This window comes from Nyctereutes procyonoides, unplaced genomic scaffold (genome assembly GCF_905146905.1).
Source record: "Nyctereutes procyonoides isolate TBG_1078 unplaced genomic scaffold, NYPRO_anot_genome, whole genome shotgun sequence".
Taxonomy (NCBI): Eukaryota; Metazoa; Chordata; class Mammalia; order Carnivora; family Canidae; genus Nyctereutes; species Nyctereutes procyonoides.
The window spans coordinates 17,330,165-17,354,717 of NW_026575160.1; the positions used below are offsets into that span (position 1 = coordinate 17,330,165).

A 24,553-nucleotide genomic window follows, 5' to 3' on the forward strand; every position below is an offset into this window, starting at 1 on the left:
AGCTTCCCTGTCTTTCAGATGAAGAAACAAGGCTTGCCCTGGCTCCCACAGCTCAGCCCAGACAGTAGGGCCCTGGATGGGGCTCTTTGGGTTTGCTGCTTGGTTTCAGGCCTGAATCTCTCTACTCCTTTGAGCCTGAATTTCTTACTCTGAAAGGGGGACGATAGTTCCTGCTTTACAGGATTGAACAAAGATTTATATGTCCAGTGCTTGAGTCGGCTCCTGGTGGGTAGCAAGCCTTAGATGATGGCCACTGCTGGTCTGACCCTGTCACAGCTGTGCTCAGAGGTGTCCAATGTCCCATCCTGTTGTGTCTTGCCCTCAGACCTGGCTTGGTGCCTGGTGGTGGAGACATGGCCACAGGGATGTCACCGTAAGTGGTGATGGGAGGCATGCCCGCAGGCTCCCGGGTGCTGTGTGCTGGTGCTCAGAGCAGGCAAGAGAAGGGGAGGTTGGAAAACCCATCCCTGCCATGGGAGGGCACCACCCAAAGATGTGCCTGGGAAGACACTCGGCACAAGTGTCTTGTTTGGTCAAAGTTCAAAACCACTTTTAGACAGACTGAGAGACTGAGGACTTTGGGTGGGGAATGGGGCAGCCTTTGGGCACAGGGCTGCTGGCGACATAGAGTAGAGCCAGACACTTCTCCCTGTGGTCTGGGGGGCTCCCTGAAAGGGGTGGCAGCGTGAGGTGGAAAGATGGGACCAATGGTGAGGAGAGCAGTCTGTCGAAACGGTGCCCAGATCCTGTGAGAGATTCACGCTGAAATGATTTAAAAGTACACGTTAGCATTCCTGGCATCGCAGGGCTCCTCTGAAGAAGCTGTTCTCTGGCCTTAGAAGGGGAGCTCCTGGAGTGGCCCACGCCTCTTCTATGCCAGTCACGCACTCCAGCGGTGCTTCCCTCGGCTCCCCAGAGCCTCTGATCTCCGATCTCAAGAGGGGTGCCAGGCCTGGCTGAAGGTTTGCTGTGATTCCCCTGACAGTGACAACAGTCTGGGACTGTGAAAGCCCACCCCATCCTGGCCTGCCGCAGGGCCTGGCAGCTTGCAAAGTCTTTTCTTTATGGACATTGGGGCATATGGGGGCAGATGTCATCCAGCACAGTCTCCATTTGTCCGGCTGAGCTGATTGGCTTGTCTGGGGCAGCCCAGTGGGTGACAATTCACATGAAAGCAGCCCCCTCATTGGCTAAGATGTAGCTTCAGAACACCCGAGTCCCCAATCTGCTTGGCTGCCTACACGCTTGTGGCTGACCCAGCCTGCGCCTTAGGCCCTTTATCTCTAACAGGAGGGAGGCAAACTGGTGCTTCTGAAACTCTTTGAGTTGCGAACCTGAAATCTAACATTTTCCCAAATAAACTGTATCCCAAAGCTCAATAAAAAGCAGGTGCAGCAGGCCTAGAGTGGGGGGGGGGGGTGGTAATGGGGGAGAGGTGGAGACCCCTTCCTGCCCCTCCCTGTCTCCCAGACTGGCCCCAGGAGACCCCTGTTTGGAGAAGCTTAACAGGAGTAGGGCCAGACGATCCCTGAGGGCCTTCCTGCTCTGAGGTTCGGATTCAGTGTCGTCAAACCCTTTGATGCCGTCTCAGGGTGATCTGTTACTACTTTGGGCAGTTGAAAACATGACCTGGTAGCCCAAGGAGAGCGGTCGCCCAGATCATGTGCTGTGCAGCCCGGGAGAAACAGAGTGGGGGGCTGGGAACAAGCCTCCAGTGCTCTACAAGTACAGCGAGTACGTGTGCACTTGTGGTGGCGTGTGCGTGCATGAGGGCTCCCGTGAGGTTGTGGGGCTGGGTGTGAGATGATGTGGGTGTTGGTGGTTATGTTCGAGATGGTGTGAAGGTGACTTGATTGTGTGATTGTGTGTGTGACTGAGGGCATGGCCGTCCTTCCCTCTCTAGCAGGGGCCCCGAGGCCCAGGGGCAGGCCTTGCACCCAAGTCAGTGCCTTCTGTCCAGTGGTTGTTCCCAGCTCTGGGGGGAGCCAGGGTGAGGGCACCAAGCGCAGATGCGGATGCAGCCTGGCACAGCCTGGCCACTTTACCCTCAGAGGCTGAAATAACCGTACTGAAGCTGGCCTTTGAGTTTTGTTTACTGGGGCCGACTGCAAAGCCTTGTGAAGGTTTTATTTTTATCCACTTGATTTCCAGCCATCTATTTTCCTTCCTAAGATCTTGAGTTGCTTACAGTAAATCTCATACAGGCTTTGATGCTTACTTAGCGCCACTGCCTTCTGAACTCTGTGGCCTAGAACTTTCCCCAGCATGTTGTCATAAGTCCCAAAGATGCTTGGGGCCCTGGGGTCAGGCCAGCTCAGAGCCAGACCTGCACAATGCAGTGCAAGGGTGCTCCGGCCCCAAGGAGTGAGCAGTGAGCCAGGTCCTGGCACAAGGGACGGCTCCGGAGACGCCCATGGGGTGGCTTAGGCCTAGGTGGTGGTAGAGGGGGGACAGTTTGGGAAGAGACCCTTTTCATGCCTCAGACCCGTGGCATTCATTGCAGGGGCAGCTTGGGGCCATTCAGAGGCAATCTTGATTTAAAGTCCAAAATGGGTAGTAGTTTGTCATCTGCTGGTCATTTTTGAACAGACCAAGCCAGGCACTGAGGGTGAAGGGCAGTACCCACACCATGGTGGCTTTGTGGCTCTCTCTAACTTTCTCCAGGAGAGGAAGAACAACAGCACAGTTTATTTCTTTGTGGAAATAGCCCTGAAATGAAAGCCAGCCATGAGTGTTGGTAACGCAAAGGCAAGTGGCAGAAACTTGATTCTTAGCCAACGTAAGCAGAAAACAGCACTATTAATTGATTCATATCAAAAGCCCACAGCTTTAGGAGTGGCTGGATCCAGGAACCAGACAGTGTCCTTGGGACATGGTGTCCCTCCTTCTGTCCCGTCACGCTTCTTTCCTCTGTCTCAGCTGTGTTCCCAGGGGGGCCCTGCTGCGTGGTAGGCTCCAGTGAGCCCCGTGGAGAGGAAGCCCCCCACCTTTTTAAAGATTTTATTTATTTATTTCAGAAAGAGAGAGAGCCTAAGCAGGGGGAGAGGCAGAGGGAGAAGGGGAGGGAGAAGCACATTCCCCGCTGAGCACGGAGCCTGACACGGGGCTGCATCCCAGGACCCTGAGATCAAGACCCAAGCTGAGGCAGACGACGCTTAACCAGATGAGCCACCCAGGTGCCCCGTGGAAACCCTTTCCCCAGCGCTCCTCGGCCTGCTGGCAGCCACGACCCGTTCCTGACACCTCATGGTGGACAGGTCTGGGCTGTATCCATCATGGGGCGTGTGGACACGGAGGGCCCAGAAGGCAGGCAGGACCCACAGAGGGGCACATGCTGCCTGGGAAAGGGACGGCTGTCTCATCAGGAACTGGGAGTTTGGGAGGCATCCAGGAACAGGAGAATAGATGTGACTTTGGGGGTGGGTCAGATCTGGACCTTAATCGAGGCCCCCACAGGCTCCCATTGGAAACGAAGAAAAGCAACGACAAAGCTTGCAGATCCTTCAGTCGTGGGCTGGGCCAGGGGCTTGTGGCATAAGGATTTGAGCAGGAGGCTGTTCTTGGTGGTCCCAGCTATGCTGTTGTGACAGGGGTGGGGGAGGTGGGAATCCCCCCAGCTTCCTCCTCCATCCTCCTGCACGCCTGCCTGGACTCCTCCAGCCCAGAATAACGCGGTGCACACAGAAGCACCCAGACCAGGCACCCCGGCCCCACACAGTAGCCGCTTTGTGCTCCTTGAACAAAGCCCTTGGCCTCTCTCACCTGGGCTCCCACGTGCGACAGGAGAGACAGGACAGGGGGCCTACAGGCCTTTCCTGCCTAACCTGCCAACATCTTTTGAGTATAGCTGGGAAACAGGAGGAGAGGAACTTCCTCAGTGACCTCCGAGTCCTCTGTAACCTTGATTCAGATTAGGGCCGCGGCCATGCCTGTGAGCGCTTTCAGCAGATGTGTCTGAGGAGACCAAGGTGACGGGTACCAAAGGGCTTGCAGGTACCTCTATCACTGGGAATAGGAGACCCTCTCTCTGGCCACCTGCTCCCATGTCCCCTCCACAGTGGGCTAGAGCTGTGTCCTGGAGATCTCTCAGCGGCTCCCTCTGGGGACCCTGTGGGGGCCTCTTACCCCTTGGGAGGCAGGGGCTGGAGACCCAGCCTCATGACAGGTGGAGGAGACAGGGAGGGTCCTCAGTGCCACTCCGGGGTTTGAAGGCATGTAGCAACCCAAGGAGCAGCCCAAAGACCTGGGGCCATTATTCCATTTTACAGATGAAGGGACCAAGGCTCTAAGAAATTAGGGCAGGTTGGTGGCAAGTTGACACCATCCCTGAGTGTCCTGGCCTCCAGTCTAAGACTCGATGCCCGCCTGCCCTTCCTGGGCTAGGGGAGGAATGACAGGCACTGCCCTGGTGTGTCTGCCAACTTAGAAGGAGAGGTGGGAAACAAGACCCCTAAGTAGGCCCATCCCAAACCAGATGCCTGTCCCCCAGCTTCCTTCTCCATTTAATTTCTGCCGGCATGTCCTGGGCCAAAGCAGGCCCGGCCCCAGGCTGCTGAGGTGGCAAGTCCCGGCTGGTGAGTGGCAGCGGGGTGTGGCTGAGGGCAGTAGGTCTGCCCGGAACATTGAGCCCCTGTGACAGATGAGGGCGACTAAGCCCAGAGCACCCTGGGGTGAGCGGCAGAGCTAGGAGAGGCTCCTGACTCTCAGTGCATCTAGCATTCCTACCCACGAGCCATTCCTCCGTGTTCTTCGAAGGGCTTGGGTGTCCAGATACAGAGGATGGGCCTTGGGAGGAGGGAGAGGCAATGAACTATTTTGGAAGGATCTTCTGTTCCAGACCAACCTCGGTTGCTTGGGTGGGATGCTTCCTTCCGCCTGCCTCCGCACACCTCCTGGGATTAGCTTTTGGAGGCTGCTCCATCAGGGCCTTCCTTATAGCTTCTCCTCAGATGGGTGTGGGCCAGGCTTACATGATTTAGGTCCCTTTTGCTGTGCATCTGCCGAGTTAGAGTCCAATTCTGGGTGCCAGGGGGCCAGATGAACCCAACATAACCCTGGCCTTCAAAGTCCTTGCTGCCTGGAGGGATGAGGCAGGCACAGGAAAAGCATTGGCAGGTGCTCTAAGGAAGAGGGCTGGCTCAGGAGAGAGCGGGGCACATCTGTCCTGCGGTGAGGGAGTAGCTTTATGGAAGAGGCGACGTTCTGCTGGGCTCTGAGGGATATGTGGGAAGGGTTTTGGCAGGCCGCAAGAACAAAGCAGGCAAAGGCCAGTGATGGGGGTTTGCAGGGAACCATTGCACAAGGTCTGGTTGAGAAGGAAGGTGCCAGCACTCAGGGTGGCGGGGTCTTGTGGGTGGTGAGGAGGGGGACGGCTCGGGAAGGCCTTGGACACTTCTACTTTCCCTTCCTTCTTCCAGGCCCACTCGTTTCTCTCCATCCATGCACTGTGCCCCATCCCTCAGGTCCCCACCCAGCCCCTTCCTGTCCTGGCCCCTGCCTGGGGAGCAGAAGTAACAGCCAGCCCCTCCGACCTGTGGAGCCCTGTGCTGTTTGTGAGGTCCTTGAGTGGCCAGGGCCCTTACTGCAACAGATCTTTGAGGTGCATATCATTATCCCCACCAGGGAGTGACCCACCAAAGGCCCAGAGATGGAAAGCAGTTTGTTTGCAGAAGGTCCCAAAGTGCAGGTGGCAGTGGGGGCCTGCCACCCAGGTGTCCTGACTCATCGTCCACTCCCTGCAGGCCTTCCTGGGAAAAACAGTCAATATCCGCTCTACCCAAATCCTTTTTAGATATTCATAGTTACTTTCAACTGCTTGTAGAGCTCCATTTATTCTGGGTTCTTGGCTGCCACACGAGTAGTTTGAGGTTGCGGGAATCGTGACCTCTCAGTCATTGTGTTTTTAGTTGTTGTTATTGTTGTTATCGTAGGAAAAAGGAAGTGACATTTACCAAATGCCAGATGCTTTATATAATTCACCTCACTCTCACAGCAGTCTATAGTAAAGGGAGGCATCATCCCACCCCTACTGCAGGGGGAGGCAGGCTCAGAAGGGGGACAGCTGGTAAGTGGCAGTGGCTGGATTCAAATCCAGGGCCCCCTGACTTCGGAGCCCAGGTTCTCGTAGTTGTTCCAAGCTGCCCTTCTCACTATTGGTTTGTCCTCACAAATCAATAGGATTCTCAGGGGAGGAGGCGGTAGGGAGGACCAGCCAGAGCAGGGTGCTCTGGGGTCAGGTGGAAGGGAGGTGGCTGGCCGGATTCTCCTGGGTTAATTACCACCTATTTTAGGCATGATATTTTTAACATCAGAGTCACGAACCAGGCACACTTGTTCACATCCCAGAAGGTCCCCCGAGACCCCTCACTCCAGTCCTCTGCTTTTATAAGTGAAGACACAGTCTGAGAGAGAGGCAGGGACTTGCCTGAGGTTACACGGCCAGTCTGAGGCCGAGCTAGCCACTGACTCCACCTCGCGGACATTGATTTTAGGTGAGTGGCTTTAACTGTAGGCAGGAACCGTGTCTCTGGGCCGTGGAGACATATACTTCCTTCTTATCGAGAAACTTCTGCACAAGATGCCCAGATTCACATGTTCAGATGTATGTTGGGGAGGCTTTAGTGTGAAGGGACAAGCCGTGCCCCTGCCAGCGCGGGTGGGACCAGGAGTAGGGCTTCGAGGCTCTCGGAGCTGCCTGGAGTTGGCCAGGCAGGCTGAGCACGACATGGTTCAGGCCACAGTGGACTCTGTGTGGGGACACAGTCCTGCCTGCTGGCTGGCTGTGTGATCACAAGACCACAGGTCCCTTCTCCTGACCAGGCCTCACTATCCCCCTAGGTGGTTCTTGCTCTTCGGGCCTCACGGGGCTTTAGGAGAGGATGTGTTTGAAAGCGAGCTCATAGGTTCTGCAGATTCTAAGGTGCAAGCACTGTAAGCTGCTCAGTGGCTCAGCTCGAAAGCTTCCCCTCTAAGACGTGTGAGGAGGAGTGACTGGGGGGAGTCCGTGGAGCTCTAGCCCCGCTTCGGGTGCCGAGTCCGGGCTGGCACCTGTCACTAGCCCTGGGCCGCTTGTGTTCCTTCACGAGGCACCCATCTTTCCATCTGCAAACTGCTGAGCCCTGAGGGCTGTGCCAGCCCCGGTGTCCTCTTTGTTCTGTGTCTTGGTACAGTGCCTAGTCTCTGGGAGCTCTCGCTGGGGGCACAGCTGGGAGAAGCAGCCCTTGCTGGCATCCTGGGCAGAGCTCTCTGTTCCTCTTCCTCTGGATACTTCTGTGGCGAACTGTCACTCCAACCGTGGGTCCAGGTTCTGGCCATTTTCTCTCAGGATGCTGAGGAGGTTAGTAGCAGGGCAGCCAGGGCTAAGCCCCTCCTCATAAGGGTCCCTGCCCTGGGTGGATCCATTCAGGCTCCTCCTACCCTATGCTTCTTGGAATGAAAATCCAGGTCAGCTCCTGCTCCCTGAGGGGTCTCCAGTGCCAAGAGCCTTGGAGTACTGGTGTCTTCAGGCTGTGGCTCCTCCTGGCTCCTGTCACCTAGCCCGGTAGCTGACCCTGGGCTGTGCAGAATTTTTTAGAGCCCAGCGTTGTCCGGTCCCCCAAGTGGACTGTGGAAGGCAGAGCCTGCTCATTGGATGGAATGGCATCGATCCCAGGGAAGGGTTCATCACAGCTTGTGGCTCAGAAGCCCAGCAAGTATGGGGACCTCAGAGCCCAGGCAACCCCTCCTCTGATTCAGCACTTGCTCCCAGGAGGCTGCATGACCTTGGAGACCTGGGGGTTCCCCCAAGAGGCTACAGGTGTTGGAGGAGGGAGAAGGAAGGGACCCCTCAGCCAGAGCAGCTCTGCCTTTATGTCGTATATGTTTGGTGTCTGCCTAGGAGATGACATTCGAAGAAAGAGCTCTAAGTCTAAACAGACATCGGAGGCTGCTTGTGTTAATTTGCTAGGGTTGCCATAACAAAGCACCACAGCCTCAGTGGCTGAAACAACAGAAACTCACAGTTCTGGGGGCTGGCAGTCCAAGATCGAGGCATCAGCAGGGTTGGTTTCCTCTGCAGCCTCTCTCCTGGGCCTGGGGGGTGGCTGCCTGCTTCTGTGTCCTCACATGGTCTTTCTCCTGTGAGCTCGTATCCCTGGTATCCTGTTCTTGCAGGGACCCAGGCAGATTGGACTCCGGCCCACCCTGATGGGCTCGGGGATCTTAAATCACTCCTTTAAAGGCCCTGTCTCTGAATACAGCCACATCCTGAGGTACTGGGGTCGGTGCTTCAACATAGGAATTTGGGGGACACAGCTCAGCCCATAACACCTTTCATCTTTTTTTTTTTTAAGATTTTATTTATTTATTCATGTGAGACAGAAAAAGAGGCAAAGACATAGGCAGAGGGATAAGCAGGGAGCCTGTGGGACTCGATCCCAGGACCCCGGATGCTGCCGTGAGCCAAAGGCACATACTCAACCATTGAGCCACCCAGGTGCCCAACACCACTCATCTTGTGCAAAGGCCTCATGTCACAAGAGGGGAGACTGAGGCCTGGAGAGGAGAGATTGGCTGCCACATGGCTGGCTGGGGCTGGAACACCAGCTTGGTGACGGCCCTGCCCTTTGAACTGCCCTCTCTCTGGGCAGAGCAGAGCCCGTTTTTCCTTTGCTCAAGGACTCCTCACACTCAGCTCTCCAGGGAATTCCCCTAGAGGGAGGTCTGGGCATCTAGATTTGCCAAAGTTGTAAATCTCTTAAGCCGTAAGCTGCTCCCTGGCGTCTTGCGAGTGCCCTAATGTGAAATGCAGACGTTCCTCCCTTTCAAGCTCAGCGCTCACTCCTGAATTTCCCATCGTGTTTGCACCTAAGGATGCAATTACCATTTCCTCCCATTGTCCTTTCTGCCTGTCTCTCGCTCTCAGCTGACGCAGGCTCTCAAACCCGCTGGGTGAGCACGAGGCTGTGAGATGATGAAGATCGGACCGCTTCTGAAAGCTTTGGGCTGGCTCGGAGCCAGTGATGATTATCAGTCCACCCAGGGCTCCTTTGAGGTTATTTTCTTCCCTTTAGAAGATGCCCATATATGCTGCGCAGAACGTTTCCATCAATTCTTCTGCCTGAACGAGCGCCAGTCGAGCGCTGCCTTTGGCCATTTGGCGCCCCAGCCGGCTCCTTCCCCCGGCCTGCTGGGCTTCTCTGATGGGTGAGCCTCCCAGGCCCTTCCCAGGACCCTCAGGCCTCTGTACTTCTCCGCCGGGCCCCTGCAGTGCCAACCCGGCCCATCTTGCCGTGTGGACCGCAAACCATCCCCATTTGGCCACGGTTATTAAAAACCACAAGAAAGCATTTCTCCAGCAAAGGTCATGGAGCTTGAGTTTCTAAACTCGTTTGGGAAGGATACAGGACCAGGGTGTTTTAGGTTTGTGGACTTATGGCAGATCTTAGATTTAAAGCATAAAATTGAGACCAGGCTTCTCTTCTCTTCCACTAAAAGAGAAAAAAAAACACTGTGATTGCTGAGTCCTTTCCTCTGGGCTGTCTGTCTGTGGTCTCTTTGGGGTGGGGCTGGAGGGGGCAGACTGGGCCCCAGGACTGTGCGGCAGCCTCCCGTCACCTCCAGTGATGCCCTTCTGAGTCTCTCCATGTCTATAAAATATAGTGATCCTACTTCGCTGGGGGCAGGGCTGTAATTGGCATCCTCCAGGCACGTTCCATAGATGGTGGCTCTTTCCTGTCCAACCGTCCACGGTTCTGGTCAACAATAACACTTGGTCTCCCGAAGGATTTACGTGGGGGTAGGTAAAAGCAATTGTGTCCTAGGCCTGGGCTTACTAGATGGTGGGAGAGCTTTGAGATTCGTGGAGGGGTGGGGCTGCCTCCTGGTGCTGGCCTCATATATGACAGAGCCCTGCCGACAATGACACCTGGTCCCCAGCTCCATACTGCCCTAAGAAATCGTTTTTTTTTCTGGTGTGAGGGATGTGTTTTGGCAAAGGGGCTTTTCGCCACATGTCTTTTGGGGGGCCCCCTTCTGAAGGTAGAGCCATTGCGGTGACCTGGGGTCGGGAGAGCACAGGCCTTAAGGCTGGCTGCTGGGTCCCCCACCAGCTCCATAGCCCACACACCCAGTGCCCTGGGCAAGTCAGTACTTCTCTGAGCTTTGGTTTCCTCTTGGCATTTGGGGAATTAAGCGTGTAGAGGGCCTGGTATGAGGCCCGCGCCCAGGTGGTGGCAGCTGTTGTATTAGGATTCTAGCAGGTGTTAGAGACCATCAATCCCACTGAGCGGGCTCACAGACTGAGGCCGGGAGATGGAAGGGGCTGTCCCAGTTCCCACTCTGGTAAGTGGCAGTTGGGGTGTGAATGTGGGATGCTGGATCCCAAATTCAGGGGCCTCTCTGCTGTGTCATGCGCTTGCATCACTCTTCTGCATGTTGGTGGTGGCCCTGGTGAAGCCAGATGGAGGCCATTGCCCAGAGCAGAGTGAGCATGCGCTGCAGAGCCCTGAGTTGCCCCCAGATCCAGAATTCTGGGCCTCAGCCTGGAACCCGAGGGAGCCCCTGGTCCCCCAGTGAGGTTTGCCCAGGAGGCCTGAGTCAGGCAGAGGCATGCTAATACCACCTCTTCTGTGTTTTCTAGTGTCCGCCAAGACTTTGATGTCCCCACCAGCCACCTGATTGGAGCACATGGATACTGCACCCAGGTCAGGGGGTGCAGTGGGGCGCTGGGCAGCAGGGCACTTCTTTTCCTTCCTCCTGCCTTCTTTCTTGGCCCCTGCCACCCTTCCCCAAGCAGCTTTCATGTGCCAGCCTCTGCTGGACTTCACTGTCAAGGAGACCCTGAAAGGCCACTCAGTTCAGCTTCTACTTCTGGAGAACTTGCTGTGCCTCATCTGTGTGCTTGGCACTGCAGGGTGTGCAAAGGACAGAGCCAGGTGCCACACAGCCCAGAGCCTCAGTCAGAGCCCCGTGGCACCCTTTATGTTTGCACAGGGCACCATCTTGGCAATGACCCTCACCTCTGCAGCCTCACGAGAGACCTTGAGGGGTCTCATGGGGCAGGGGGAGCCCTTACACACGTCATCGATCCTCCCACCAGACAGCCAGTGACACCAGGGAGGAGATCTGCTCCTGATCCTATCACAGAGCATTAGGATGAGGCACCAGATGCTGCACCTGGCTTCTGTCTGTGCCTTTCTCTGCATGCCCAGGCCACCAGAACGGCCACCAGGCCATAGTTATGTCTGACCCTTGATGCACACAGAGCAGCATGTATAGCACAGACAGGCTGGGCAGAGTTGTGGAGTCTGTTGGGCGCAACCGAGGACCCAGTTGTCCTGAGGGTCCTGGCTTACTTGTGTCCGCTCTGCCAACATAGCCAGGTACCGGGCAGGGGCCAGCTCAGGGCCTGAGGTTTGTGCCAGGAAGCTGAGGGGCTGCCGAGTTGGCTGATGCCCACCTTCCTAGAGGAAGTCCTCAGGGTGAGCAGCTGCCTTCCTATCTACCTGGGATGGCCTCATGCCCTCTCTGGGGGGCCTGTCTTCTTGGTGGGCGCTTCTCCCTCAGCAGGCAAAAAGAGACATATAAGCAGGCGTGGACAGCCAAGAGGGTGTGTGGAAGATGCTGGACCGGAATCTTGGGCTGGTTCTGAGCCATGTTCACTGTTTCACACATGAATGAGCTGGGCTGATCTTCTTCCTCTCCCTAAGCCCCAGTTCCTTCTTTTGTAGACCAAAGAGCATGGACTAAACCATTGCTGCTGCTGCTTTTTTTTTTTTAAGATTTTATTTATTTATTCATGAGAGACACACAGAGAGAGGTAGAGACACAGGCAGAGGGAGAAGCAGGCTCTTCACAGGGAGCCTAATGCGGGACTCATCCCAGGACCTGGATCACACCCTGAGCTGAAGGCATATGCTCAACCGCTGAGCCACCCAGGTGCCCATAAAGCATTGCTTCTTGAACTTTGACGTGCATACACATGAATCCCCTGGGAGTCCTGTGGAAGAGCAGGCTCAGATTCAGTGAGTCTGGCCTGGAGCCTGAAGTTCTGAATTTCTCCCAGGCTTCCCGAGGGGATGCTGCTGGTCCATGGACCACACTTTGGATAGCAAGGGTCTCCATGACCAGTGTGCTCTGCCACGGTGTGATTTTGAGTCTTGGGGCAGGGAGCAGCCTATTTCCCCTGCCTTCCCCATTTCAAGTGGGCTTCCTTGTGCTGAGGAGGGTTTGAGACAGATGGGGAGCAAGAACCTTTTTCTTCCCCTGAGAACCACATGGGAAAACTCGAACCCATCTGAAAAACGCCGCGCCTTTCTTAGCGGGGCCACTGCCCCTGAGGTGCAGTATCTCAGAGCAGACATTTCCTCCAAATTCTTTCTCATTTCCTCTGTAAGGACACAATGGGGCCCTTTCGCTATCTCCCTCCAATGGGGTTCCCTCCGTGGCCATCAGAGGGGGCCTCTTTTACTGTCACCGGGGCAGGGGTCTTGGTGTTGACGGAGGGATTTATTAACTGGGGCATGGCTGTTACAATTCAGGGGAAAACACTTCTGTGAACTCTTCCCTCCAGAGTTTATGCTGGGAAAGGGCTATCATGGCTATTCCCACGTACCGTGGGGGCGACTGCTGCCTGCTGGCCTTCCACGCACACCAGCCCTGACAGGGCGGGCCCGACAGAGGGTCCCGCCTGCCCAAGTGCCAAGGCTGGGCTCACTCAGATCCTTCCTCAGCTGTGTGGCAGGCTCGTAGTGACCACCGTTCATCTGGGACCTTCCGTGGCCAGGGGCTACCCTGAGGGTAACACATGAGGGGTGAGGGAAGGACACCAGGCAGGGAGCCTGAAAATGTGGGCGGAAGTCCAGCTCTGTTACTAACTAGCTGTGTAGCTTGGTAAATCCTCTCCTGCCACCTTGATGCAGAAGGCTCTGGCTGAAGGAGACCGCCAGAGGAACAGGGCTCCACAGGTCACTGGTCTCCCGGTTCCGGGGTCAGCGGGTTTGTTGGCCTCTTGGCTGTGCAGCACAAGTCACATGGCCAACGAGTGCGTGATGGCGCTCGGCCAATGAGGGCAGGGGCAGATCTAGAACCCAGACCAGGGCTCCCCGCCACCTCCACCTGTCTGCCTCTGCAGGCTTCCACTCTCCCTCCCTGCTCAAAGATCCCGCATCGCCTATGAAATCCAAATAAGGCCTAGAGTTGCATTCTTGGTGTTTGCCCCATTGTCTGCTTCCTGGTGTTGATAACCAGTGTTGGTTGTGTAAGATGTTATCGTTGGGGGAAGCTGGGTGAAGGGTGCACAGGAACTCGGTACTATTTTTACAAATTCTTCTGAGTCTAAAATTATTTCAAAATACAAAAGTTTATGAAAAAAATTGCCATCCTTCAAGACCCACCCAAATGTGGCTTCTCTACAAAGTGGCTCTGACTCAGCCATGTGGTCCCGTGCCCGCCTGGCCCTGGAGTGCTCCGAGCACACATTTTTTATAGTCCCAGTCACATCCTACATTGTGTTTCAGCCGCACAGGGATGCACCTGATCCCTGCCCTAGACCCGGATGCCCGAGATTGGGAGCCATTCTTTCCCTCCAGCAGGACACCCCCACTTTCCTGCTGCCACCCAGGGCTCGGGACAGGGGCCTGTGCACACCTGTCATCCAGTGAACGCCCATGAAGTAAAGATCACGATGAGTTCCGAGGGTCGCTTGGCTCGGAACCGCTGGCAGCTTTCCCTGCGGGCTGGTGGGAACCCGAAGGCCCAGCCCCCTGTGATTTTGGTCTCTCTCCCTCCTTGCTTTCCTTCCTTTTTCACCTTTTTTTTTTTTTCTTGTTCCCGATCAACCCTGAACAAGCCTTTCCCCTTTCTTTCATCTACAGGAACTTGTCAATCTGCTCCTGACCGGGAAAGCTGTGTCCAATGTTTTCAACGACGTGGTTGAGCTGGATTCTGGGAACGGGAACATCACGCTACTCAAAGGCATTGCTGCACGCAGCGACATTGGATTCTTATCTCTCTTTGAGCACTACAATGTGTGCCAGGTACCGGGAGCTCAAGTCTCCGGAGATGGAGGGGCGCCGCTCCCTGGGACAGTGAGAAGGAAGGCGGGGGAAAGGAAGTTCAACTCAGGTTCCCAGAGCCGGGCAGAATTTGGTCCATTCCTAATCACAGAAGGTTTGGGAAGAAGTCTAACCTCACTGCCGTTGAGTACTGGCATGTAATTCGTGCCCAAAGCCAGCCCAAACCGTGTTCTGGGAAAGGTGGTTTCAAAGGGACTCCTAGGGATTTACAGTGTGACTGGGGGTCCGAGCAGAGGCAGGGTGTATGTGTGTGCTGGCTGGAGGCAGGGGAATGGGGTCTTCTCTAGGGATGGGATCGAAAGTTTCAGGCCTTGTCAGAGCTTCCTAGGTCCGCCACAATAAAGCACCACAAACTGGGTGCTTAAAACGATAGAGATTTGTCCTGGAGCAGAAGTTCGCATAGCTGAAGTCTAAAATCAAGATGTCAGCAAGTCTGTGTCCCCACTGAAACCCATTGGGAGAATCCACTCTCATCCCTTCCAACTGCTGGTGTTCTCTGGCAATCCTTGGCATCATTCTTTGGCTGGTGGGTCCACCAGTCCAATCTCTCCCATCTGTCATCCCACAGCCATCTTCTCCCCATGTGCCTTCTCCTTTCCTTATAAGGACATCGGTCACGTGGAGCTAAGGGCTTGCTCTCCTCCACTAACCTCCTCTTAACTAGTTACACCTACAACAACTCTAATTCCAAGTAAGGTCACATTCTGGGGGCTAGGATCTCCACATATCTTTTTGAGGGCCCAGTTCAACCCCTAACAGGCCACTCAGTCTGTTTGCTGGTGTACGGGTCCCTTTCTCTCCTCTGTCCCTGCAGCCAGGGTCTTGGAAAGGGCTAGGCCTCTGTGAAGCTGGGCAGGGTAGGGTGGCTGCATGTCTCTACGAGGTTGGCACTGGGCCCCTGTCCTAGCTTGCTGCTAGACCTTCTGTGAGTCTCGGTTTTTGTATCTTCAGAGAAGACATTGTTTTCTGGTTGGTTCATGGTGCCCTTCTCTCATGTCACAAGTTCAGGTGTGCTGTCCTGTTGCTAACGGAACGTGTGGTGCACCGGTGTCCCCAGATCCTACCCCCAAGGACAGAAAGCTGACTCATGGTCTCCACAGCCTTGGGGAGAAAAGAACGATAGTGGTTCCCTCCCTGATTTACTGGTGTCAGGAGGGAGCCCAGGAATGTGGCCACGTGGCCCAGGAGAAGCACCGGGGCCCCTGAGCATCCAGCCCTGGGTGGGCTCTGAAAACATTCAGCCCGAAATTCCATGGGCTGAGAGAGGTAACCTTGGCCGGGCTCGTGGAATCCCCAGGCTTACCATGAGCCCTGGTTTCATTCTTGTGTTGAGGGCGTTGGTCAAAAAGTAAACTATTTTCCTTCGGTCTGTGGAGGGTAATTGATGGGAACATCAGTTGGGGGTCGTCCTTCCCTTGGAATAAAATGCTGATTGAAGAAGTTCAGGCCCTACAAGTTTCCAAATTCTTGACTCCACACAGACCCCCCTTTGCTGTTATATGCTTGACCGAAGACTGTGGCTTGTATCTTTCTGCAGCAAGAGGATGTTTGCTCCTCTGCCTTGGGGCTGCAAGCTCTCTAAGGAAGGACCCTCAGGCCGACCCTCTTCCCCAGAGCTCACTGAGGACTGGGCCTCTGAAGGAGAAGGTGGAGGTCTGGCAGCGTAGACAAAGCCTGTCCTCTCCGTTGCCACCACCTGCCATCCCTTCTGTCACTGAATTCCTCTGGTTCTACATGGTTGGCCATGTTGGGTGTGGCAGGAATCCAGGAGGTTTGGCATCCACGCTCAGACCTGGTCCCCCTCCGCTGGGCAGCACCAGTGTGGCCTTGGGGAAGATCTGGTACTTGGGACAGCTCGGGGGATTGGCATCCACAGTGGGGCTATTCTTGTAAGGCTTAGACTTTCTCTCACAGAAGGCCGAAGTGGGCCTGCCTGCTGTTCAACCTATCCGGGGCTTCTCACTACAGGCTCTAGCTGGGAGCCTGATTCTGGGGCCCTCGCTGAGTATGTGTGCGCTGGGGGTAAGGGAGGGCCTGCCCATCAGTGAGCGTATGAGATGACCCGCACTCCGGATGTGCCTGCTGGGGAAGCAGAGGAGGCTCTGGGCCAAGAAACGCACTCCTGCTGAACTAGCCAGCCTCCCGCCCCAGCCTGGCTGTCTGTCCTGGACCTCCGCTGGCTCTCCATGACCCCCGGGGGCCGGTCTTGCCCACCTGAATTGCACCTCACTCTTGCCACTGCAGAGCTCACATAGGAGGCTGCAATTGGAAGGCCAACCCCCACTGGCTCAAGGTGATTGTGGTGGGGGGCGAGGCGGGGACTGGCAGTCCAGGAAAGGACAGCGTGGGACCAGGTGTTTAACTGCAGCCCTTCTCCCATGCCCTGCAGGGCACGTTCCTTGCTGTCCCCGTGAAGGGACCTGAGCAGAGACTAAACCTGGCAGGAAGAGCTCTGCCAGCAGCGTCCTCCTCCCGTTTCCCCCCTGCTCTGCAAATAGCACCAACTTTTTCAAACCCAGGAGCATGCCTGAACCACCAGGAGGTCATGTGGGTCCTACCCGGAGTCCTTTCTCCAGTCTGTCCATTTCTGCCACGGTCCAAGCCACCAGGTGCTGGTCTGGACACCTGTGATGCCTCTGGCCTCTGTCTCCACCCCCTTCTGGTCCTTCACTGAAGCCAGTGTGGTCTTTAAAAGAGTAGACTGAATCACATCATTGTTTGCTTCCCTCCTGTTGGTGGTTTTGCCAACCTCTGAGGCCACTGGGGGCTGAATGGTATCCCTCACAGATTCACACATTGAAGCGCCAACACCCAGTACCTCAGAATGTGACTGTATTTGGACGCAGGGCCTTGAAGAAGTGATTATGTTAAAATGAGGTCATCTGCATGACCCTTAATCCAGTTGACTAGTGTCCTTACAAGAGGAGGGGATTAGGACACAGGCACACACAGTGGAGACGGTCATCTGCAAGCCAAGCAGAGAGGCCTCAGGAGAAACCAGTCCTGCCCACCCCTGGATCTGGAACTTCCAGCCTCCGGGACTGTGAGGAAACAAATTTCTGTTGTTTGAGCCACCGGGTCTGTGGGACTTTGTCATGGCGGCCCCAGCTAACTAATGCAGAGACCGAAACCCTGAATTTAGCACAATCTGCAAGGCCCCACGAGCGCTGTCCCTGCTGTTTCATCCCTTCACCTTTTGACTTAACTGTCACTTCTCAAGGGAAGCCTCTCCTGACCTAATCAGTCATCTAAAGAGGGGTCCACTCTCATGGTCCCCTGCCACTTTGTCCTTCTCCATCATGGAACCATCATGCTTTCCTTCCTAGGCCGCCTCCTCATTCCAGTGTCCCATTTCATTGCTTTTGAGATGCAAACTTTGCACACTTTTGAGTGTTTCTGAGATTTGGAGGCACTCTTGCAGTTGAGGGCATGTCAGACTTTGATGGCCAGCTTTCTTTCTTAGTGAAACAAACAATAAGGTGACTTTGCTTGCACCGTAGATTCAGGGCAGTGCAGTGCAAATGTCTCTGTATGACTATTTGCTTACTCTCTGTCATCCCCATGAATCTGGTGAGCCCCCCTGAGGACAAGACTGGCCTTGTTTCCTCCTTTGCTGTACCCCCATGGTCGAGCACAGTGCCTGGGACCGAAGCATAAGTCATGACTGACAGTTACCCTTGGAGATGACAGGTGGTGACTGCCAGCAACCAAACATTGTTTTTTTTTCAAATTAGGGCCTCTAAGCTGTCGGTCCACAGCTGGGTGTGGGGCCGTCACTCACCTCACCTCTCCTCTGCAAAGAGATTTAAGAATCCCCCACTGGGATGCCTGGGTGGCTCAGAGGTTGAGCATCTGCCTTTGGCTCAGGGTGTGATCCTGGAGTCTGGGGATCGAGTCCCACGTCAGGCTCCCTGCATGGAGCCTGCTTCTCCCTCTGCCTGTGCCTCGGCCTCTGTGTGTGTGTGTGTGTGTGTGTGTGTGTGTGTGTGTGTGTGTCTTTCATGAATGAATAAATAAAATCTTAAAAAAAAAAAAAAGAATCCCCCTTTACACGTGATTCCTAATAGTGCTGTATGCACCTCTGCCAGGAGCAAGCCTGAGACTGTACCGAAGGAAGTGTGCCCCCCACCTTCCCTCCTCGCCCCAGGGCCTTCGGCCAGCTACCTCCAAACCCAGAGGAAGCGAATTTCATCTTTGGAAAATGTCACCCACTTGGAGGGGGCTCCTGAATGAGAAAACTCATTTATAAAGTCTCTGGGCAGCTTTTTTTGCCTGTAATCTTTTGACCATTGAATAAATAAATGGCAAGCTGCCCTTTTGTCCCTCTGCTGGAAAATTCAGGGTGGCTGATTATGTAGACGCCTGCCCCCTGGCAGGTTGCACAGCTCTTTTCCTTGCAGCAAACGAGCCCTGGGTCCCCGAGAAGGCTCACTGTTCGAGGTGAGGCCCTCGCCAGAAAAGCCTCTTTTGAGCCTGGAACAGGAGCCAAGTTTGCAATAGGGTTTAGGCACGTCCAGCCCCGTCTCTAAGGCATCTAATTCCCCCACATCCACCAAAAGAGCTCTGTAGTCACGTTTTAATGTCACAAGGGGCTGGGGTGAGGGCCCTACTGGCCAGGTGGGGGTGGGGCAGGATGCTTGGCCCTCTGGAGGAGGCAGCTGTTTATGGGCAAGTCTTTTACCAGGGACCTGGTTCAGGGCCTTCTGAGCACAGCCCCCCTGTCTGAGACACCCCAGCCCAGAGTCTGCTCCCAGGAGGGCTCCAAGGGGCCCCAGGAAGACTGCTCGGCCACTCTTCTGTGACAGGCCAGAGAAAGTATGCCCTTCTCCCCACTGGAAAAATAATTCCCATTCTTTCCTTAATCCGCAGGCTGTGGCTGTAAATACCTGAGCATGCAAACATCTCCCTGGGGCTGGGGGGGATTAGGCCAGAATCAGCCTGGCCGATGGCATGCACAGAGCTGACTAAACCAGGGCCTAGGGTTGGGAGAGGTGCCGCCCCAGGGAGGCACAGGTGACAGGGAGAGAGCACATAGAGGGATGGCTGGCCCAAGGGGCAGAGCCAGCCAGGCCCCTGAGCTGGACTTTGCAGAGGGTTCCTTTCACTCCTCTACCCTGAACAGCAGCAGCACTGAGGGTCATAGGGCATGCTCCATGCCATCTGCCTTCCACAAACACTCCTCTGCCATGGAAGAAGTCCTCCTTGAGGAGCTTTCTAAGAGAGTCATCAGAAAGTCCCAGCTTCTTATCCTCCCCGTCCCCTGTGCTCTTTCCCTAATACCCTGCTAGTCCCTGGATGTCTCTGGACATTCTTTCCTGGAACCCCCCCCCCCCAAGACTGCTCACCCAGAGGCCCTCTCTTCCTTTTCCCCATGGCTCCAAGCCCACCTCTCTTCAAGGTAAAGTCCTATCTAGTTCGAGTTCCATGTCATGCATGAGGACCTGCATTTGTCAAACATTTGCTTATGTTGACTTATAACCCCAGCGTTCAGTGCTAAGGGCATAGTCCAGCATGCAGGGGGCAGGCTGGCGCAGCAGGGTGAGGCAGTAATGCACTGCAGGTGGGTACCTGGTACCTAGTACCTGCTTCCTAGTACCTACTTCCTAGTAACCCCCCACCCGAGAGCCAGAGGGAGGTGATTTGTGCTCCCTGTTTGGGTCATTTGGGTGATGCAGGACCTGGAAGGGGAGGAGAGGTGTCTCCTCCACCCAGTGCTCTAGGTGGTGGACGGTGGATGCACAGGCACAGGGGCCTGCCGTGCTGGCGTGTTTGAGGGCTGGTGAGAGGCTGGTGCAGCTGCGGGGTGGGGGTGTGGAACAATCAGGAGGTCATTGTTTGGGGAGGAGCGGCTGGCTGCAGGGGAGCTTCTGGAGGCAGGATGGGCAGCACTGTGAGCCAGCTAGGTGTGGGAGAGGAAGCAGTGGGGACTCCCGGGTTTCAGGCTGGGGCACCTTAAGGCAATTACCGTGTGTGAGGGAAAGGCCTTGAGAGTGGTGGGGATAGCTCTGGGAGATGAGTCCGTGTCTGCAAGCAGCGCAAGAGACTCTCAGCGTGGCTCAAGGGCTGTGATCCCCAGCAGGTCTCTCTGAGAGACCCAGAGAGACCCCAGCCCAACCCTGGGTTAGATGGAGGATGCTCGGGCCCTTTCCCTGGGGCTAACACAGGCCTCTGTATCTGCTCCCTCTCCCTTTCCCTCTCCCAGGTGGGCTGCTTCCTGAAGACGCCGAGGTTCCCCATCTGGGTGGTGTGCAGTGAGAGCCACTTCAGCGTCCTCTTCAGCCTGCAGCTCGAGCTCCTGCGAGACTGGAGGGCCGAGAGGCTCTTCGACCTGTACTACTACGATGGTCTGGCCAACCAGCAGGAGCAGATCCGGCTGACCGTTGGTGCGCTGCCCCCCCTGGCCTGTGTTCTCGGCCCTCACGCATCCTCTGGGCTGTCACAGAAGAGCTCAGACCCGCAGACTTGTGTCTGGACTGGGGGGATCAGAGACTGTGTGTTGTGCTTCTCCTACAGGAGGAGCCAGAGCCGGGCCTTGAGAAACTGATGGCCTTACAGGTGTAAGGAGAAGTTGAGACCTACTCTGTGGTAGCAGAGTATGGAATACCATGCTGACAAGTTTGGGTTTTCTTGGGTAGGCACTGAGGAGCCATGGAAGGTTTTGGAGCAAGAAAGTGGTGGGATCAGATGTGTTTTTAGAAAGAACTACTCTAGTGGCTGACGGGGAGCAGGAGAGTAGAGTGGAGGCGGGAGGCCATGAGGAGTGCCATGGTCCAGGAGAGAACCAATGGGCAGGAGCAAGGATGGGTCCAGCCATGATAAGTCGGGCAGGTGCTGGGAGCTGGGTCATGGGTGCCGACCTTAAAGCAGGCTCAGGCCCCGGGCTGATGCCTCTCTCTCCTGGCCCACAGACACCACCCAGACTGTCCCTGAGGACAAAGACAATGACCTCATCCCGCCCCTTGAGCTCTGCATCAGAACCAGGTGAGTCAGGTCTCTGGCTCGGGAAGCTCACCTGAGTGGCTGGGAGGTGTGGTGGTTGGAAGTCGCCAGACCTGCGGGGAGGAGGATGTGTTTCTGGATTGCCCCAACTACCAGTCCATAGTGAGGCAGGACCTCTGCAGAAGGGAAAGACGTGGGGCTCGGGCCTGTTTGTATGTAGCATTCTGTGGTCTCTGTGGCCTAAGTGGAGAGGCATGTGATCTGTGAGGCAACGTGTCTTCAGACAGCTCCTGAGATTGCCCTATGATACGCATGGTGGTGTGAGTAGGTGCCTCTTGGGGTCCCTCCTTGCTCATGGCAGTGAGGCCCAGTCAGGAAGGACAGGTAGGGGTACAGGTGGGGGAGGGGCAGGGGGCAGTGTCTGAACAGGACAGGGAGGTGAGAGGGCCTATGGCCCCCAGGGCATAGCTCTGAGATGGCATCTGCATCAGGGGGGAGAGGCCCCAGTCATCTTGTGGTGTGGATTGGGCCCTCTGAACCCCGAGCAGACACAGGGATGGGGCCCTTGACTCCTCTAATCCAGCTCAGGCTTGGGGTGAGTTGGGGTCACCTCACTCAGGAGCCCACTGACCAGGTCCCAGGGCTGGGAACAGTACTCTGGAGGGCTCTGGGGTTGTAGCTCTGGCCCCTCTCCCCACCAGCCTCAGGCAGGCCCTTCACAGAGCCTTTGGGTTATGACTTGGAGGCCTCAGGAGCCTCTAGGAACCAGAGTGGCAGGAGCAGGTGTGCATCCCAGTGCCTCCTCCTGGGGAAGCACTATGACTCCCATGACTCCCATGTGGTAAGTAAGGCTTCTAGACTTCCGGTCCTTTCTGCTTTCTGGCCATGAGCTGTTAGACTTCACCTATCTGTCTGTCACACTGTCAGCTGGGAGAGCCAAGCCCAGGGTTCTGAAGAGCTCTGGGTATACTGCTGGTGCTTTGTAAACAGCTCTCATTGGTCCTGTGTGAGCCGCCCAGGCCTCGTGACCTTAGGCAGAACCTTGTGGCCCCGACTCTGAAGAGATCGGCTTGGGGTGGAGGACAAGGACGATGCTGGGCCCTGGGGCTCTGACCATCGGGGGTTCGCCTGCAGCCTCGGGGTGCTGCCCACCCGTAGGCTAGCGAGCCCTTGACTGGAGCCACGGTCACAGTGGTGACACCAGGTGGGGATGCAGGAGACGTTGGGACATCCTCATTATGCCCCATCGCCCATCTGTTCATCTGCCCGCCTACCCGCCCACCAAGCCAGGGACAAAGCATTCTTGTGGGGTCATGTGCTGGCTTTTCTTTCGTCGGGAGGATTAAAGGCCCATGCAGGTCGCTTTCCTTTCATGTACAAAGGGCCACTCATTCCAGGTGATGAGAGAAGGGCAGCATTGGAAAAAGGAGGTGACACTGGCCTTGGCACCCTCCGCAGGCCAGGGTGGGAGGCCACAGGGCATCCTTCCTGCAGGTGGGCCTGCCAAGCGGGGCTGTGGACCACACCCTGGGCACAGGCTCCACCCACCTCCCCGACCCTGGAGGCCTCCATCTGAGGAGACCGCCACCCAGCGCTTCTCCAACGGCCCCAACTGGAATAACTCCTCTTTGCCCAAGGACGGTTCCACTGTAGGACTCACCCAGTGAGTTGGACTTTCTGGGCTCAGCCCTAACTGTCCAATGCTTGACAATGACTTAGGGCTCTGGTCTGTCAGGGAGCTCAGTCCGGAGTCATCTGAGTGTGAGCTTGGGCCCCGAGCGCCTCTTCCTCTTCTGTCCCCTTCTCTCAGGGCCCCGCCCTTCCCAGCTGTGGCTGTGTGTCGTGACGTGATGGGGGAAACTGGGGTCACTGCCTACAGCCAGGAGCGAGCCGACGGTCTGGGCCGTGTGGTCCACGCTGAGTCCCTGCCCTGCCCTTCTCTGTTCCTGCTCACCGTGGGGGTCAGGCAAGGCTCTAGCCGTGCTTCCCAGCCCTGTGTTACAGATAGAAAATCACATTTGCACAGCACACAGGGTGAGGGACGACTGGCCTGGGGCCTCTGTTGGCCCAGACTCCACCAGCCCCCTGCTGGGTGTGGGGATCGATACTCTGACACGTGTATCCCTCTATGGTATCCATCCATCTGTAGCCCTTGGGAAGAGTGTGGTCCTCAAGCTTTAGCAAGCATCCCTGGAGGCTGTGGTAAAACACACACGGATGGATCCTACCCCCAGGGGTTCTGGTTCAGGAGATCTAGGTGGGGCCTGAAAATTCGCATATCTGGGGAGTTCCCAGCACCATGCTCTGAACTTGTGGTGCCTGGTGAGGGCAATGGCTACCCCTCCGGCCTGCTCTGGCTGCCTTGTGAGTCAGATGTCAGGTGAAGTGCTGAGCCTCTAGCCTCTGGCCTGCTATAGTACACCGGGCCAGGGGCCCTTCCTTCTTGGGTCTGTGGGCTGCCCCACCCCATTTCCCTCCCTCCCCTAGGTATGGTATCCATCCTCAGCTAGGAGTTTCCTGAAACCAGCTGCCTGCCTCTTCTATTGCCTCTGCCACCTGCCCCACCATGGTGGGTCCACCTGGGCAGTGAATGCGGTGAGATTTTTCCCAGAATTATTCTCAGAAAAGCTGAGTGGGTGACTGACTAGTGGGAATGCTGCTTCCCCCCTCTCCCGCCAGTACCCATCAGATAACATACCACTGTAATGGGAAACAGCAGGCCCAGTCTCCTGGAATCCTATTCTGAGGGGTTGGATTACAAAGGCTTTGCGTTTTGTTTTCATCCCAGATTCTCGAACAGCTCAAAGGGAGAAACTTGGGAAAGTAGCCTTCAAGGTCAGTGAAGACCCTGGGGAGAAAAGGCCGTATGTCTTGGGGATGAGCCCCACTGCCCGTAGGAGGTCCCCACCCTGACATGAATAAGGGGTGCATGTAGTACCATGACCTGAACTCAGGCCACATCTCAGGTCATAACCACGGGCTGGACCAGACCGGTGGGCCCATCACTTCAACCTCATGGAACCCCTGGGCTGGAAGAAACAGCCAGATAAGACTGAGTTCTTGCTCTCAAGAGAGTTCACAATTGAATAGAAGTCAAGTTCATGATCAACTCTGTCCTAATCCAGGGAGAGATGTGCTGCCTACCCTTAAACCTAGCTCTGTTACCTCCTAAGGACCTCTGATGCTCACCCTGACCCAGTATGGAGCACACCACACACCTGGCTGTCTGGCAGCCTGCTGAGATCCACGGGAAGGCCCTTAGACGCTACCTGATAGGACCCTCCCTTTCACAGATAGAGGTCACTCTGTGCCCCAGGCCATACCTTGAGCCACACACAGCACAGGTCCTGGAGCATAGACCTGCGCTGTCCCAGCCCAGTGGAAGGTCACCCAGCGGGCTGTGTGATTTCCCGCCACCTGGCTTTGTTGTCACAGTGACATTACACAAGACCAGATTGTTGGTTTTGCCTTTGGGGAAGAGCATCCTAAGTCAAACGATCTCAGGTCCCGTGCCGCCCCTGCTCTCAAGTGTGACTCACGTCTGGGCCTCAGCAAGTCTC

At 55.9% G+C, this 24,553-nt stretch overlaps 1 protein-coding gene across 2 annotated transcripts in view; it reads left to right on the top strand.

Annotated features, from left to right (window-relative positions):
- Window positions 1–24,553, top strand: part of MINDY4 (MINDY lysine 48 deubiquitinase 4) — a 115,608-nt gene that overhangs the window by 74,039 nt on the left and 17,016 nt on the right. For both annotated transcript variants that reach the window (XR_008663076.1, XM_055314828.1), the window contains exons 14-17: window positions 10,619–10,682; window positions 13,854–14,015; window positions 20,257–20,437; window positions 20,963–21,035. Coding sequence is in view for 1 of the 2 variants with exons in the window: in XM_055314828.1 (XP_055170803.1) it covers window positions 10,619–10,682; window positions 13,854–14,015; window positions 20,257–20,437; window positions 20,963–21,035 (480 nt within the window). In the remaining variant the exon portion in view is untranslated. The remainder of the gene's footprint in view (window positions 1–10,618; window positions 10,683–13,853; window positions 14,016–20,256; window positions 20,438–20,962; window positions 21,036–24,553) is intronic.